Source organism: Aquarana catesbeiana, linkage group LG04, assembly GCF_042186555.1.
Source record: "Aquarana catesbeiana isolate 2022-GZ linkage group LG04, ASM4218655v1, whole genome shotgun sequence".
Classification (NCBI taxonomy): domain Eukaryota; kingdom Metazoa; phylum Chordata; class Amphibia; order Anura; family Ranidae; genus Aquarana; species Aquarana catesbeiana.
Window position 1 is genome coordinate 61,701,645 of NC_133327.1, and position 16,857 is coordinate 61,718,501.

General features: G+C 42.4%; 1 protein-coding gene across 4 annotated transcripts in view; it reads right to left on the reverse strand.

The window, feature by feature from the left end:
• LOC141139297 (adhesion G protein-coupled receptor F5-like) overlaps nt 1–16,857 on the reverse strand; it is a 343,899-nt gene that overhangs the window by 13,907 nt on the left and 313,135 nt on the right. For all 4 annotated transcript variants that reach the window (XM_073625269.1, XM_073625266.1, XM_073625268.1 and 1 more), the window contains 3 exons: nt 12,017–12,058; nt 8,935–9,000; nt 3,255–3,336 (listed from right to left, as the gene is read on the reverse strand). In XM_073625269.1, the coding sequence (XP_073481370.1) occupies nt 3,255–3,336; nt 8,935–9,000; nt 12,017–12,058 (190 nt within the window). The remainder of the gene's footprint in view (nt 1–3,254; nt 3,337–8,934; nt 9,001–12,016; nt 12,059–16,857) is intronic.

Genomic DNA, 16,857 nt, shown 5'->3' on the forward strand with positions numbered 1-16,857 from the left:
CCTGTATAATAATAATAATATAATTTACCGCAAACAGAAATCTTCTGATATCTCCAAATTAAGAATTTTCTAACTCCATACAAACCAACAACCGCTACACCTCATACATTTTCTATTTTTGAACAAAGCTGTATATCAGATCCACACCGACGGGGACTGATTTCAGATTTATATGCTCAATTAATCGCATAAACAACTTCCTCTCCCCCATTCTACACAGACAAATGGGAGAATGATCTTAACCTCCATCTCCATGAACAAGATTGGGCTCAAATCTGGCAAGCAACTAAATCAGCCACTCCTAACGTTGTAGCCCTTGAGAACAATTACAAAGTTCTTACTAGATGGTATTTGGTACCAGCACGGTTAGCCAAATTTAACCATCAATACCCTGCCAACTGCTTTAGAGGATGTACAACACTAGGCACACACACACACATCTTGTGGGAGTGCCCCATAGCCAATTCATTCTGGAAGAAAGTATTCAAAATTCTTTCGAGAATATTTAGGACGTCTCTAATGCCTGATCCAACTGTAGCCCTATTAACCGCTTCAGCCCCGGAAGATTTTACCCCCTTCCTGACCAGAGCACTTTTTGCGATTAGGCACTGCGTCGCTTTAACTGACAATTGCGTGGTCGTGCGACGTGGCTCTCAAACAAAATTGACGTCCTTTTTTTCCCACAAATAGATCTTTCTTTTGGAGGTATTTGATCACCTCTGCGATTTTTATTTTTTGCGCTATAAACAAAATAAGAGCGACAATTTTGAAAAAAACGTATTATTTTTTACTTTTTGTTATAATAAATATCCCCCAAAAATATATAAAAAACTTTTTTTTCTCAGTTTAGGCCGATACGTATTCTTCTACATATTTTTGGTTAAAAAAAAATTGCAATAAGCGTTTATTGATTGGTTTGCGCAAAAGTTATAGCGTTTACAAAATAGGGGATAGTTTTATGGCATTTTTATTATTAATTTTTTTTTTTTTACTAGTAATGGCGGCGATCAGCGATTTTTATTGTGACTGCGACGTTATGGCGGACATGTCGGACATTTTTGACACATTTTTGGGACCATTGTCATTTATACAGCGATCAGTGCGATTAAAAATGCACTGATTCCTGTGTAAATGACACTGGCAGTGAAGGGGTTAACCACTAGAGGGCAGGGAGGGGGTAAGTCAGTACTAGGGGAGTGATTCTAACTGTAGGGGGAATGGGCTGTGTGTGTCACTACGCTGATCACTGCTCCCGATGACAGGGAGCTGTGATCAGTGACACTTCTCACTAGGCAGAATGGGGAGATGCTGTTTACATCAGCATCTCCCCGTTCGTCCTCTCTGTGAGGCGATCGCGGGTATCCCCGCGGCGATAGAGTCCGCAGGACCCGCGACCTGACTCACGGAGCTCCCGGTCGGCGCGCGCCGCCTGGAATTCAAATGGAGGAAACGGCGGGAAATTAAAATAAACGTACCTGTAGGTCCATTTGCCCAGCCGTGCCACTCTGCCGACGTACATCGGCGTGCGCCGGTCGGGAAGTGGTTAAACTATAAACCCCAAAACTTGACTCAACATCAATTTAAACTACTAGTATTTATAACAACAGCAGCTAAACAATCCATAGCGAAAGCTTGGAAAAATAACTCACTTTGCATACAAACGGGTAGCCTCCCTGACGGTATTCCCGAGTGTGGCTCGGGGTTAAATTTCAGCACCATTAGCGGTAACCCCGAGCCACACTCGGGATTGCATTGCAGGATCCTGGTGCGGTATACTTACCCTGTCCCCAGGATCCTACGATATCCCCCCGCGGTGTCTACGGGCTCTGTCCTCCTCCCGAAGCCTCTCTGTGCCAGGCTCCGTTCCCTGCGAGCGTCGCACGGGGGCAGAGCCTGGCGGCAAATTATAAAAAAAGTTAAAATCATAACACATACAGTACTGTAATCTTACAGATTACAGTACTGTATGAAATCATTTCAAATCCCTTTTGTCCCCAATGCTTTGTCCAATGCCCTGCATGCAGTTTTCTATGATATATACTGTTCTTTCTGCCTGGAAACTTGATTGTCCATAGCAACCAAAAAGTGTCCCTTTACGTCAAAAGTGGTTTTAAACCAGCTAGAAAACAGCGATAGTAAATTAGAACACTTGCAGAATTGAGCGATAGTGAATCGTGGGGAAATTTATTTTATTATTATTATATTATTATTTTTAATAATTATTTATATTTTTTTATTATATTATAATTTATGATTTTGTGCTTCAAACTTCATCATACCCGGGATATCTACTAGACTCTTGGTGGACAGATTTAAGTGTGTTATTGCTAAGAATTATAGGCCTACAATATAAAACGCCAAATTTCTATGCAAAATAATGGTACCGCTTTGAGACGCAAAAATCTGAAATAATCATACCGCCAGGGAGGTTAAACAAAGAGTGACACAAACCATGGTACATGCAAAGACTGAAGCGATTTATCGAGACAAAATGCCCAAATTTGAATCCATATGGAAACCATGGATAGATCATTATCTCCCACCAGGCACAAATAAATCATTGATATAAACACAAAATAAGATAAATACTATACTCTCTTTGATACATGTTTTATACTATACCGCAATATATTAATCTCTGGAAGGTTTTTCTTCATTCCCTTTACTAACCCTTCCCTTTCCTTACCCCCTTCTTATAGTAAAAAGAGTGGCAGAAAATATGTTCACCTGCCATCCCAGGGATTACCAAACCACAAAGACGGACCTTGACCCTGATTGTAGTTTATAATCTATTATTGTTTTATATTGCTTTATATTATTATTTTATCATTACTCCTCTCTAACATTAGGTATTTATAATAATACCTGACTAATGTTCTTACACTTGTAATCTAATTTCTATTTAGTACATTCTATTTTATTCTTTAATGTGAATAATCTAACACAATGCATTATTTATTATATAATCTACCATAATATACTACAATCTTACCTTTATTTTATTAATTCTTATTTATGCAAGAAGTTTTAATGTATGTTTTGACTTTATCTTGTAATACTTGTTTTGTTACAATACTGATTTATTGTAATTCATTACAATCTTTAAAATAAAAAATTATTTAACGAGAAAAAGTTAGGTCAAAGCGGGCCCCCTCAATTTAATAAATACTTTTCATAAATGTAAAGTATTTATTAAAAATAAATGTGAAATAAGGTAAAATTTGGCTGTAAATCTGCACATTTTCCAAACACACCTCTTTTGCCAAAAAATCCTGTCTTAAAGGCGTTCTTCCTTTTCTTTGGCTTTGACGTTCCCGATGAATCTGTAGATGTTGTCTGTGAAGGTAAAACAAACAGTTTATCAGAAATCTAAATGCAATTCTGAAGAGGTAAACCTGCATTCCGGGATACACCAATATTGAAGGGAATTTACTAAGACCAGAGCAGCCAGAATCTGGAGCAGCTCTGCATGACAACCAATCAGCTTTTAGCTTTCATCTTTTAATAGCTTAACTGAACAAGCTGAAATTGGAAGCGGATTTGTTTCTATGCACAGCTACTCCAGATTCTGTCTGTTCCAGCGTTTGTAAATTACCTCCAATGTCTAAATACAAGGGACACGTGTACTCTTATTTGAATCTTGGTGTGCTTTGTATATCTCTTCCAGATCTGTGAAGTAATCCAGTGTGACACTTTGCCTCTCTGTAGGAGCTTCCTGTAATAAAAACCAGTCACTGCTGCTCTCTCTCTTTATGCAGGGTGATTGGTCTTGTCTCCGCCTCCTCCTGTAGTTTTCTGCAAGCAGCTTGTAGTGGGTGGAGTTGTTGGGCCCCTCCCAAATCTCTGCTCTCTATACAGGCTTTGTTTAGCATGGTGGTGCCACCATTACTTTTACAAGGCATTTGACACACACAGAATGGATTTAAATTCTTTGTGGTTATTAGGGTGCATATTTAAGTTGCATTTGAAGTGTTAATGCATCAATATGTCCTGTCTAAAGGCTCGTACAGTACACACTATAGGAAAATTGGCGAACATTTAGGCTGCTTTCACACTGAAGCCGTTTACAGGCTCTATAGCGCTAAAAATAGCTCCTGCGTGGCGACTGTAAAGAGCCTCTCCTCTCACTCCAGTGTGAAAGCCCGAGTGCTTTTACACTGGAGCGGTGCCCTGGCAGGACGGTAAAAAAAGTCCTGCAAGCCACATCTTTGCAGCGCTGTAGGAGAGGTATATACACCGCTTCTAAAGCGCCCCTGCCCATTTAAATCAATGGGCAGCGGCGCCGAACCGCTGGCAAAGCACCAGTGGTTCGGTGCTTTGCGTGTGGATTCAACCCTTTTTCGGCCATTAGCGGGGGGTTCAAAGCGCCCTGCTAGCGGCCGAAAACCTCCGCAAAAACAACGGTAAAGCACCACTAAGAATGGCGGCATTTTACCGCCGACGCCTCCAACGTGATAGCAGCCTTACGACCAAGGAAACAATCAAGCAGTTGCGCTCTGCCACCTAGTGGTATGTACAAAATTATTTGACCAATGATCAAATAACGTTAACCAGAAAACAAATAAAACAAATAAAACAAAAAAGGGGTGCTGCTGCTATCACTTATGTGTTCCCACATCAACAGCAAAATTTATTTATAAAATGTGATAGCGCTGCTCATAACTTATGTCTAATAGGTGTCTACAAACATAGTGCCATACAATTACCATATTTATTGGCGTATAACACGAACTTTTTTCCCCTTAAAATCAGGGGAAAATTGTGGGTGCGTGTTATACGCCGATCCCCCGCCGATTGTGAGCCTTTTGGCCGATTTCGGCGGCTTTCGGCTGTTCTTGGTGGTTCTCGGCGGCTTTCGCCCATTCTCACCCGGGAGCTGAGGGGGCGGAGTCAGATGGGACCCCACCAGGGGCCAAACGGAGAGCAGGCATGGCGTGGGTGTAGTGATTTAACCCTAGAGACCTCGTTAGTCCATAAAGAGTATAGGCTGAGTGTGGTGAATATCTTGAGTATAAGAGTAGTAAAACACAGCAGGCAACCTCCACAGCTGTGTGTATCCATCTACCATCTAGTAAGAACTTTCGTCCGCTTTCGCCCATTCTCAGCGGCTTTCAGCGGTCCCGCGTGAGCTAGTGAAAGCCACCAAGAGCGGCCGAGTGCGACCAAAAGCTGCCGAGAACGGCCGAAAGCCACCAAGAGCAGCCGAGTGCATCCAAAAGCCGACGATAACGGCCGAAAGCCCCAGAGAAAGCGTCCGAGAGCCGCCGAGAACGGCGGCGCCGTTTTTAAACGGCAGTGTACTGACAAGTCTGCAAATGACACAGGGGCAAGGCTGCAATGATGGACAAGGCTACAGATGGACACTGACAAGGCTACACTGACACTGACAAGGCTGCAGATGGGCACTGACAAGGCTACAGATGGACACCGACAAGGCTACAGGTGGACACCGACAAGGCTACAGGTGGACACCGACAAGGCTACAGGTGGACACCGACAAGGCTACAGGTGGACACCGACAAGGCTACAGGTGGACACCGACAAGGCTACAGGTGGACACCGACAAGGCTACAGGTGGACACCGACAAGGCTACAGGTGGACACCGACAAGGCTACAGGTGGACACCGACAAGGCTACAGGTGGACACCGACAAGGCTACAGGTGGACACCGGCAAGGCTACAGGTGGACACCGGCAAGGCTACAGGTGGACACCGGCAAGGCTACAGGTGGACACCGGCAAGGCTACAGGTGGACACCGGCAAGGCTACAGGTGGACACCGACAAGGCTGCATTGATGGGCATTTAAATGTAAGTTTTTTTCCTTAAAATTCCCTCCTAAACTTGGGGTGCGTGTTATACGCCAATAAATATGGTAATAAAGTGTCAGTGCCAATATATACAGATTTTCCAATAGGTGCAAATAATTGATGCAAAATTCATAAAGAGTCCATAATAAATAAAAAACAAATGAATGAATGGATGTCTTGTTGTAGACAGGTGCACAACAAACTTCGCCATGGAAAATGTGCCTCACAACAATTTCTACTCCATGACTTTTGCTCTCTTCACCAGGTTCAATGCAAGCTCACCTCCTTTTTAGACCCTATAAGGGTCAAACACGCTCTGAACAGAGTGTGATTCCCTTTGAAAGTCGCCCCACATTGGTCACCAGCAGCTCCAAAATGACAAGAATGAAAGACAAGAATGCTTACAATAGTGCAGTACCTGGGTGTTATTCTGAATAAACCTCATCACCCCAGCTTCAAAAAATTGCACTCACATTTATTATGATCAAAGACAGCATAAACAAACAAGTCCAGGAAATCTCACTTATAGCATGTAGATATCACCGCCTGGCTCCACCTCTACGCATTACGCCACCACCCTCGTGGTTTCATCTGGAGGATCATATTGGCACTGACACTTTATAAATGGTATAAAGAAAAAGGAAAGGTCTGGTGTCCCCAGTAACACACTTCCATCCCTATAACATATAATAAAACAACGGATTCGCCCTGGGACTTTAAATAAAGTGGGTACCGTTTCCCGCCAGTAAACATATCAGTAGTAAATACAGTATATGGTTTATTCAAGTAAAATTGTTTACATGCATAGATAACACCAACAGTTGCCAATCAAAAAAAGATATATAAACAAGAAATATTGGTACATGGATGTAATAGCAGTCATAGTACACAGGCATCGCACTACCCGACTAGTTTCGCGAGATCCAGCTCGCTCTTCAGGGGTGGATGTGTGTAACAATGTACCACTGAGCTTGACCATGGCTACAGGTGTGCAGCTCCAAGATAGCTGCAGTAGATGCCTCACCCGGGAGCTGAGGGGGCAAAGTCAGATGGGGCCCCACCAGGGGCCAAACGGAGAGCAGGCATGGCATGGGTGTAGTGATGTAACCCTAGGGAGCTTGTTAGTCCATAAAGAGAATAGGCTGAGTGTGGTGAATATCTTGAGTATAAGAGTAGTGAAACACAGCAGGCAACCTCCACAGCTGTGTGTATTCTCATTGAAGAGTTCACTACACCCATGCCATGCCTGCTCTCCATTTGGCCCCTGGTGGGGCCCCATCTGACTCCGCCCCCTCAGCTCCCGGGTGAGGCATCTTCTGCCGCTATCTTGGAGCCGCACACCTGTAGCCATGGTCAAGCTCAGTGGTACATTGTTACACACATCCACCCCTGAAGAGCGAGCTGGATCTCATGAACTAGTGGGGTAGTATGATGCCCATGTATTATGACTGCTATTACATCCATGTACCAATATTTATTGTTTATATATCTTTTTTTGATTGGCAACTGTTGGTGTTACCTATGCATGTAAACAATTTGACTTGAATAAACCATATACTGTATTTACTACTGATATGTTTACTGGCGGAAACGGTACCCACTTCATTTAAAGTCCCAGGGCGAATCCGTCGTTTTATTCTTTATAAATGGTATGGCACTATGTTTGTAGACACCTATTAGACATAAGTTATGAGCAGCGCTATCACTATTTATATATAAATTTCCATCCAAGGAACGATTTTTGCATAGTGTCGATAACTTTATTACAAGCGGATTCTGGCGTTCTGAGTGAAAATTTCCAAAGGGACAAGTTCCAAAATGTTTCTCGTACAGGAACAGAACAAACAAATTTTGTTTAATGTGTACTGTTTTCGTAGGATTTTCTTATGAGAAAAATCAGAAACGAAAGACTGCGCATGATCAGAAACAATAAAACAACAAAAAAAAGCCTATCAAAATGTTCATCCGAATTTTTCTTCATCGGTTCCGATTTGCTGTGAAACAATGAGGAAAAATTTAACGATCGTTCGCCTGATTTTCTTATAGTGTGTACCCCACTTAAGAACTGGAGTTGTTTGCTCACAACTATCAATCACATTTAGGGCAGACAAATGCTGATTGGCGGCTGGGGGGGGGGAAGGTAACTGCAGTTCCAAATAGGTCTTGGTACTAGAGTTCCTGGAGAATAGCGTTATTAAAAGAGAATTTTGCTTTCGCAAATAAAAAAGAAAATAAAATGTGTAGAGAGCCAAACCAAGGCAAAAAAGCAGACAACCCTAATTGAATGTGCTTAAACATTTAATGCAAACAATAAAGAATATGTCGTCATCCCCCCAGGTGACTGGAGAACTCTATCTCTGACTCGGTAGGGGACATATTAGACCGTTGCAGAGAGACCACTGCTTCCACTCAGAGGACCAAACAAGCTGTCAGGGGCAAGCTTTTTTTATTCAGGTTGTTACACATTTTTAAGGAAACAAACTGTACATACTGCATTCCTTTTGGAATGTTTTTAGCTGATTTAAACTGAAAGTTCTGTTAAGTTTTAAAATGTCTAAAAGGGTCACTTTAAAGGAAGTGTATTCTTGGTTGCCACCAGAACTAGTGTCCCCAATGTAAAATGTTCTCTGTTTCTGTTCTGGGTACAACCCACAATGTGTGGTTTTCTTTCTCAGTGATAATGGTAAGCAGGACAAATAGAGGAGTGGGAATCTAAAAGTGGCAGGTGCTCTAATCCCTCTCCACTCTGTCCAAAAGAAAAAAAGAAAAAGAAAAGAAGGTTGCCTTTAGGCCCCTTTCACACTTGTGCCACTTGTCCTGCGACTTGGGACTCCAAAGTCACATGACAAGCCGTTCCCCATGTTTTCCAATGAGTACCATTCATATCTGTGCGACTTGAAGTCTCAGGGACTTCAAAGTAGTCCCTGTACTACTTTGGTCCAAGTGTGATGCGATCTGAGGTCCATAGACCTCATATTTACAGAAAATCGTGGCAAAAATTGCGGCAAAAAAAATCACAGTAAAATCACGGCAAAATTGCATGACTTTTAGGTTGCACAAGTGTGAAAGGGACCTTAGTTATACTTTCATGTTCAGTCCCAATGTATATTATGGGGGAAACTCACCTGCCCCTTGGACCTGAGCGTTCTGAAGTAGGAAGACGTTATGCTGCTTCTTACCGCCTTTCGCACCTAAAAACAAATGTAGAAAGAATAATTATACATCCAGAGTGGTAAACATCTAATCTATCTGATTCATTAATGATCTGTTCAGAGATGGAGGAATTTAGGCTGGCCACACATTATACAATTTTCTTGTTCAATTTCCTTTAGATTTACCTTTAACTATGTAGTACAAGGGCCTGCCTGATTGCATGCAATTTGTAAGTGTTTAGCTTTGACCTCATATTATGTGGTTTTGTTAAATCTAAAGGAAAATTAAACAACAAAATTGTATAATGTATGACCAGCCTTAGAATGCTAAAAAAAATCTGTAACGCTGGACAATTTGCTGGATATTGCTGCTACTGGACAAAGTCTGGTGCAGACAGATTTTGAAAAAGTGTCTCTCGTGTTCTAAAAGTGGTGCAGAATGCTCTAAATCCACATACCTCTCTAGAACTTGTACTTTAATTTGATGCATGCTAAAATGCACATGAGACACACTACCTGCGCCAGTTTCTCTCTATATGCCAAAGGAGAGTTGGTCATAATTAGTTCCACTTTCATAACATACGAACTGCCTGTATTTTTTTTTAAATTTGGTGCATTCAATGCGCCACAATGCAAAAGATGCGCATTTTAGAACTAATAAAACATTTTGCTGATGCTTCATGAATTTTTGCACAATATGCTAAAAAGAGGCAATAACACCAGAAAATTAGCATAGCAGCTCTTTCTTTATATTCCCTCTAGCCTCCTTCTTAAAACAGTAAAGGACAGCAATGGGCAGGCACAGTGACAGGGGTGCAGAGTGAGGGCGGCACAGTGACAAGGGGGAGCATAATGACAGGGGATCACAGTGATGGGGGGGCTCGAAATGGAGATAGGGGAGATAAGGGAGGACTTGGAAGTGAGGATCTGTGCTAAAAGTGGAGAGAAGGTTTTTGCTGGGAAGGATTTGTCCTGGAGGGTTTTGAAGAGGAGAAAGAAGGGTTTGTGCTGGGATGGAGGGGTGGGGTGGTTCTGTGCTACAAGTAGGGAGAGGATTTGTGCTGGGAGGGGATTTTGGGGTGGAGTGTTTGTACCAAGATGAGGAGTTGTGCTGGTAGGGGGGATTTGGGGGAGATGATTTGTGCTGGAATTGGAGAAAGGCTTTACGCTGAGAGGAGGGGGATCTGCGCTAAAACAGGGATTGGGGGGTGATGTTGTGGGCGGTGGAAGAGGATTTATTCTGAGAGGGGTCCTGGGGAGAACTTTGTGTTGCGAGGAGATTTGCGTGGGAGGATTTGCTCTGGGAGGGGGAGAGAGGATTTGTACTGGGGGGAGGGGCGAGAGTGCAAATTTGTGCTTTTTTTGGAGAGGAGGGAGTGGTAAAGTGGAAGGGAGTATTGCTTGTGGGGGGATTTTGCACTCTCCTTACCCCTACACTGTGCATTACACACCCCTGACTCCTGCACTCTTTTTGTTTTGTACACTTTTTGTTCTCAAACCAACTTCATGATGTTACATGCAAGATACCTTATTTCCTTTAACTGCTTGCCCACCAGCCGCCGTCATTATACTGCGGCAGGTCGCCACAATTCCGCGAAGAGTCGTAGCTATACGTCGATCCCTTTAAGCGGGATAGCAGGCATGTGCTGCCAGAGGCTGCATCGCGGGGTGCCAATGGTCGTGACCAGCTGGCCGCGAGTAATCACAGGCAAGAGAGGCAGAACAGGGATGTTTTTGTGTAAACACACAAATCCCTGTTCTGTTCTGCGAGGAGAGACAGATCGTGTGTTCCTAATAGCTAGGAACCATGATCTGTCATTTCTCCTAGGTCAGTCCCCTCCCCCTACAGTTAGAAACACACACAGGGAAAACAATTACCCCTTGATCGCCCCCTAGTGTTAACCCCTTCCCTGCCAGTGACATTTTTACAGTACTCAGTGCCTTTTTATAGCACTGATTGCTGTATAAATGCCAATAGTCCCAAAAATGTGTCAAAAGTATCCAATGTGTCCGCCATAATGTTGCAGTCCCGCTAAAAATCGCAGATTGCCGCCATTACTAGTAAAAAAAAAAAAATAATAATAAAATTGCTATAAATCTATCCCCTATTTTGTAGACGCTATAACTTTTGCGCAAACCAATCAATATACGCTTATTGCGATTTTTATTACCAAAAATATGTAGAAGAATACATATCGACCTTAACTGAGAAAAAAATGTGTTTTTTTTTTTTAAATGGGGATATTTATTATAGCAAAAAGTACAAAATATTGTGTTTTTTTTCAAAATGTTCACTCTTTTAAAATAAAAACCACAGAGATGATCAAATACCACCAAAAGACAGCTCTATTTGTGGGAAAAAAAGGACGTCAATTTTGTTCAGGTGCAGCATTACACGAGAGCATAATTGTCAATTAAAGCGACGCAGTGCCGAATCGCAAAAAATGGCCTGGTCAGTCAGCAGCCAAATCTTCCAGGGCTGAAGTGGTTAAACAAGAGCTCCCTCTATGTGGGGAATGCTTTAGCTCTATTACCGGGGAACTGTTGTGGGGTCTTCTGAGCCATGTTTTACTTGTTAATATGGTGCAAATACAGTACAAATGACAAGGGGACATCAGTTGTACACAAAATAGGGAGGTTTGTGGGAGGGAACTATGGCAAAATTAGCTAGAACAAGATACTTTTCTTATAAGTGATGGTATCCATAGTTATAATTAGTATAATATAGGGGTGTTTGATTAAGAAAACTGATCTGACTGGACTCCTTTGGGGTCAAGAAGGATCCCCCCCCCCCCATGTGGCACAACATTGGCAATAGTTGTCCAGAAGACTCTGTTTTGCCTGGAGCTGTGAGGGGTTAAACTTGGAGTCTTTCTTCAACCTTTGCCATTACACCTAAATTATTGTTTTTTCTCCCAAGGAGTGTCGGCCGGGGGGTGTCTGGTGGGCAGTCAAAATCAGCCAAATCCTGTAATATTAATTTGACTTCTTTGGCCAGAATTACACTTGATGCTGATGGCAGGTCTTCTGTTCCTTATAATAAGTTTATACTTGCCTTTTGGTCCAGCAGCACAGTTGATATCAAAATGAATAAACCCTGGATAAAAAAAAAACAAAAAAAAACAAAGCATATGTAAGAGTTCTGCGTTATTTTATTCATGTATATGATTACTGCAGATATATGTAGCACATAGTGAAGACAGTTTGGTTTGTAAGTTGGGGGGGGGGGGGGGTAGTAGGTGGGTGGAGCTTCCTCCATGTTTCCCTCCTCATTTGGCACCAGGTGTGGGTCATATAGGAGGTCTACCCAGGGGTGGATTCTTCTGGGCTACACTAGGCACCTTGGATAGGGCCCCTGCGTTACACATCAGGTACCTTCGCTTGAACAGACAACTGAACTCTAACTCTCTTGGTGTTAATAAACATCACCATGGTCACTGTTGCATTTAGTAGGGGTATGCAGAGCCAATGCCCTCTACACCTGTCCAGTGTACCAATGCTACATCACTCCCAGTAATGGTATGGGGTCCACCTCGCGTGGACTCCATGCGTGCACTTCACTTAATTCTCTCTCTTCTGTACCTGTGTACAGGCTGAGGACCTCTGTGGTGCTGATCTGCTCCCATTGCTTTGGGAGATGAACCGCTCATAGAAAGAGTGCCAATTCCTCCTGCAAGAAGCTCTCCCACCAGTCACATGTACACACTTACGACAGGCTGCATGTGATACCTTTGTTACCCTTGGTAACCACTTGCTGTTTTTTGTACTGCATGAACTCTTGTACTGCTGTCTTTATACCCCAATGTGTTTAACTGACCCAAGCTGTAGACTATGTGCGCCGGTTACTTGTATTACACCCCTTGAGTAACTTCAGACCAGGCAAGGACAAAGTTTCAAAAGCTTTACTGAAAAACTTGGTCATTCCAGATAACAGTAACCATCTTTTCCTAACATCCCTAATCCCTAACTCAGGTCTGATGACTGCCTCAGCATATTGAATAGGATAGAGTCTATTATGGCAGATTTCCAGTATTGGTGTCTTTGGGCAGTCTGTAGCTCTCAGTGATCCCGTATTCATAGAGGCTGTTTTATCTATAGGTGCTCCGGTTTCAGCAGAAGACTGTGTGGACAGTCTCCGGTAACGATGACATGTCAGGTGATAGGCACACCTACTCGCCCATTGAATCTGACACCTGCCCTCCTTTTATACCATATAGGACCAGTGGGTTGGACCCAAGAAAGCCCGCCAAGCAAGAACCAGGAAACATAATAACTTATTTGTTTTGGTTTCTTTGTATGTATGGATTGCATGGGTTGTTACCAACATGTGGTGAAAATTTCATGTCAACAGCAAATTTAGAAATATATTTAGCTAGAAAAATGGTCATATGTTCAGCACTTATTTTACCCTCTGTATATAGTAATAGTGCAGTGGGCAATCTGACACTAACTCACTCTGAGTTAGCCCGCTGTACAATGTGGGCAAGTGGCAAGTGCTTAATAAGGACAAGGACATGCTCTCTACAATGCTGGACCAGTGGTTGTGGAGGCCCACTTATCAGAATCTGGAAGCCCCCTTTAACCACTTCAGCCGTGGACCATTTGGCTGCCCAAAGACCAGAGCGTCTTTAGTGATTCGGCACAGCGTCGCTTTAACTGACAATTGCGCGGTCATGCGATGATGCTCCCAAACAAAGTTGACGACCTTTTTTTCCCACAAATAGAGCTTTCTTTTGGTGGTATTTGATAATCTCTGCGGTTTTTATTTTTTGCGCTATAAACAAAAAAAGACCGACAATTTTGAAAAAAAAGACAATATTTTGTACTTTTTGCTATAATAAATATCCCCCAAAAATATATTAAAAAAAAACATATTTTTTTCCTCAGTTTAGGCCGATACGTATTCTTCTGCAAATGTTTGGTAAAAAAAAAAATCGCAATAAGCGTTTATTGATTGGTTTGCGCAAAAGTTATAGCGTCTACAAAATAGGGGATAGTTTTATGGCATTTTTGTTAATAATTTTTTTTTATTAGTAATGGCGGCAATCTTTATCAAGACTGCGACATTATGGCGGACACATCAGACACTTTTGGCGCTATTTTGGGACCATTTACATTTATACAGCGATCAGTGCGATTAAAATGCACTGATTACTGTGTAAATGTGACTGGCAGTGAAGGGGTTAACCACTAGGGGCGCTGTAGGGGTTAAGTGTGTCCTAGGGAGTGATTCTAACTGTGGGGGGGATGGGCTATGTGTGACACGACACTGATCACCGCTCCCGATCACAGGGAGCGGTGATCAGTGTCAGTGTCACGAGGCAGAACGGGGAGATGCTTGTTTACATCAGCATTTCCCCGTTCTTTCTCTCCGTGAGACGATCGCGGGTATCTCCGAGGACATAGAGTCCGTGGGACCCGCGATCACGCTCACGGAGCTTGTGTGCACGCGACCACACGGTGGCAAATTTAAAGGGACGTACCTGTACGCCCATTTGCCTGTCCGTGCCATTCTGCCGACGTAAATGTTCATGCGGCGGTTGGCAAGCACTTAAGAATAAGGGGTCACACGGATACCAATCCTTCCATGTGAAGGAGTAAAGAGTACCCCTGATCATTCACAAAAAAAATCCCCAAAAAACAAAGAAATAAACACACTGACACTTTTTGATAAGCCCTTAAATTAAAAAAAAAAAATTTAAAACGCAGTTTATGTCGGCAGTTGACAGGATTTGGTTTTTTGGTCAGGCATCGGGTGTTATTAATGTACGTTTACGGTCTAATATCTTAGTGAATGAGTAGAGGTACTACTTACCCCTTACTTATTCACATACGGAGACTGGTATCTGGAGGTCCCCTTATTGTTAAAATGGACACCTAGATTTTGATAACCCCCTGCTCACAGACCCTCACAACCACCAGGCCAGTGTTGTGGGGAAGAGGCCTTTGTCCTTATCAACATTCCAGGGGAACTCACGCCATTTTTGTCATTGTGGGGTTTTTTTTGCTTGGGATCCCTCTTGGCATCCATGTATTTTTAGAGAGAATTCCATGCTGTTTTTTTAAGGTCCCCCATCTCCATGTAGGATGTAGTATAGATGAGGGACTCCCCAGTTGCTGTGTTTACAAACAGAAATAGGCAGCAGGGAACTTTCATTTGCTGCCAATTTAACCATTTTCCATCCGTGCACTGTACATTTACTGCATCAGTGCGGACCAGCTGCATTGAATCATGTATATATTCTATATATATTATATATATATTATATATATATTGTAATAAATCAGCCTCATAATATTTTTCTTACATATTTACACAGTGCTTCACAAAGTGTTCTATAGTTTATGAATTGCAGATATTTACAGTTTACAGTGTATATTATACTTATTTTAAATATATTAAAATGGTATTAAACCCAAAAGCAAACATTTAATATATTGCAGCTTACCAATTCTTAGATGTGTTGGCTGCATTTGTTTACTGGCTGACAGGCAGTGTATTTATGCCAGAAGAGACCTCACCGGTCTCTTCTGGCATAAATGCATCCTTCTGCCTGTCAGTTGTCATGTGCACTGAGCCGCGCATGCGCAGCTCAGCGACCATTTACAGCCCCGATCAGCCCCCGATCTGTGCCACAGTGATGTGACTCCCGTGCACATGGGCGGGGGGTGGCGTAATTGCAACCTGGTCTATCAAGTGGCCAAAGGCACGGGAACCAGAAGGTAGACCAGGCGAAGATGGAAGTGCCGGGGGCCCGCCGGATCAGTCCCAGCACTACACTAGAGGACACTATATGACAGGTAAGCCTGCCATAATGTTCTAATATGCTGTGCATACTAGAACATTATGGCATAACCTACCTGGGGGGGCCTAAAAAAAAAAAAATTATAGGAGACTTTACTTCCGCTTTAAGGTTTTCTTTCCTGTATTTTCACCTGGTGATCCACCCAGTAAGCACCCCGGTCAGTGATAAATGGTTTGTCCCAACCCTCCAACTGTAGATGTAGCAGTTAGAGGAGAAAAACCATTTACTACTGACAGGGGTGCTTACAATGATCTGGAAAGTGAAAATGCTGCGCTAAACCCAAAAAAAAAAACAAAAGCAGCTAGCACACAAACAAACCACGTTCAATAGGACAAAACAACAAACAAGTGCAGTGCTACAATATTGAACATGTGAGAATAAACATGTGAGGTGAACACCTATTGCAGATGTGAAAAAATATCAAAAACAATTATTATTGAAATATCTATGAAACAGCAAAAAGTAGTAAATGAAAAAAGTCCATATGGGGAGTAATGTCTCAACCAAAAAAAAAAATAATATTGTGAAAAATGAAGCATAAAAAAATTGTCCTATGAAAATATGGAACAGCAAATTGAAAAACAGTAAAAGTAGAGGTTCATGTGGAAATAATGGAGGAATGTCTCTTCAAATAGGAAGCTGCCGATGAACATCTAGAAGCATACTAGAATTTATTAGGAATGAGGGGGTACCCTTACCAGATCCGTAGGACGCACGTACCTTATGGCAGTACGTCAGACTGGATGGTATCTCCCGTGGTGTCCAAACCAAGTGGTATCTGTAGGCCGTAAACCCAAACCGATGATGGTAGGCACGAACAGGAGTGGAACGACTATCCCTCAAGTTCCCGGTTACCAAGGGGGAACGATCCAGGAGTGATGGTTCAGCATGGAAAAGAAAAAAGGGGGCTCCTCTGCTGCCAGGTTCAGTAATGTCGTTCAGTAAAAGTCCATGGACTTTTTTCATTTACTACTTTTTGCTGTTTCATAGATATTTCAATAATAATTGTTTTTGATATTTTTTCACATCTGCAATAGGTGTTCACATAGGATATTTTATCAATATTTTTTCCACATCTGCAAAGGTGTTC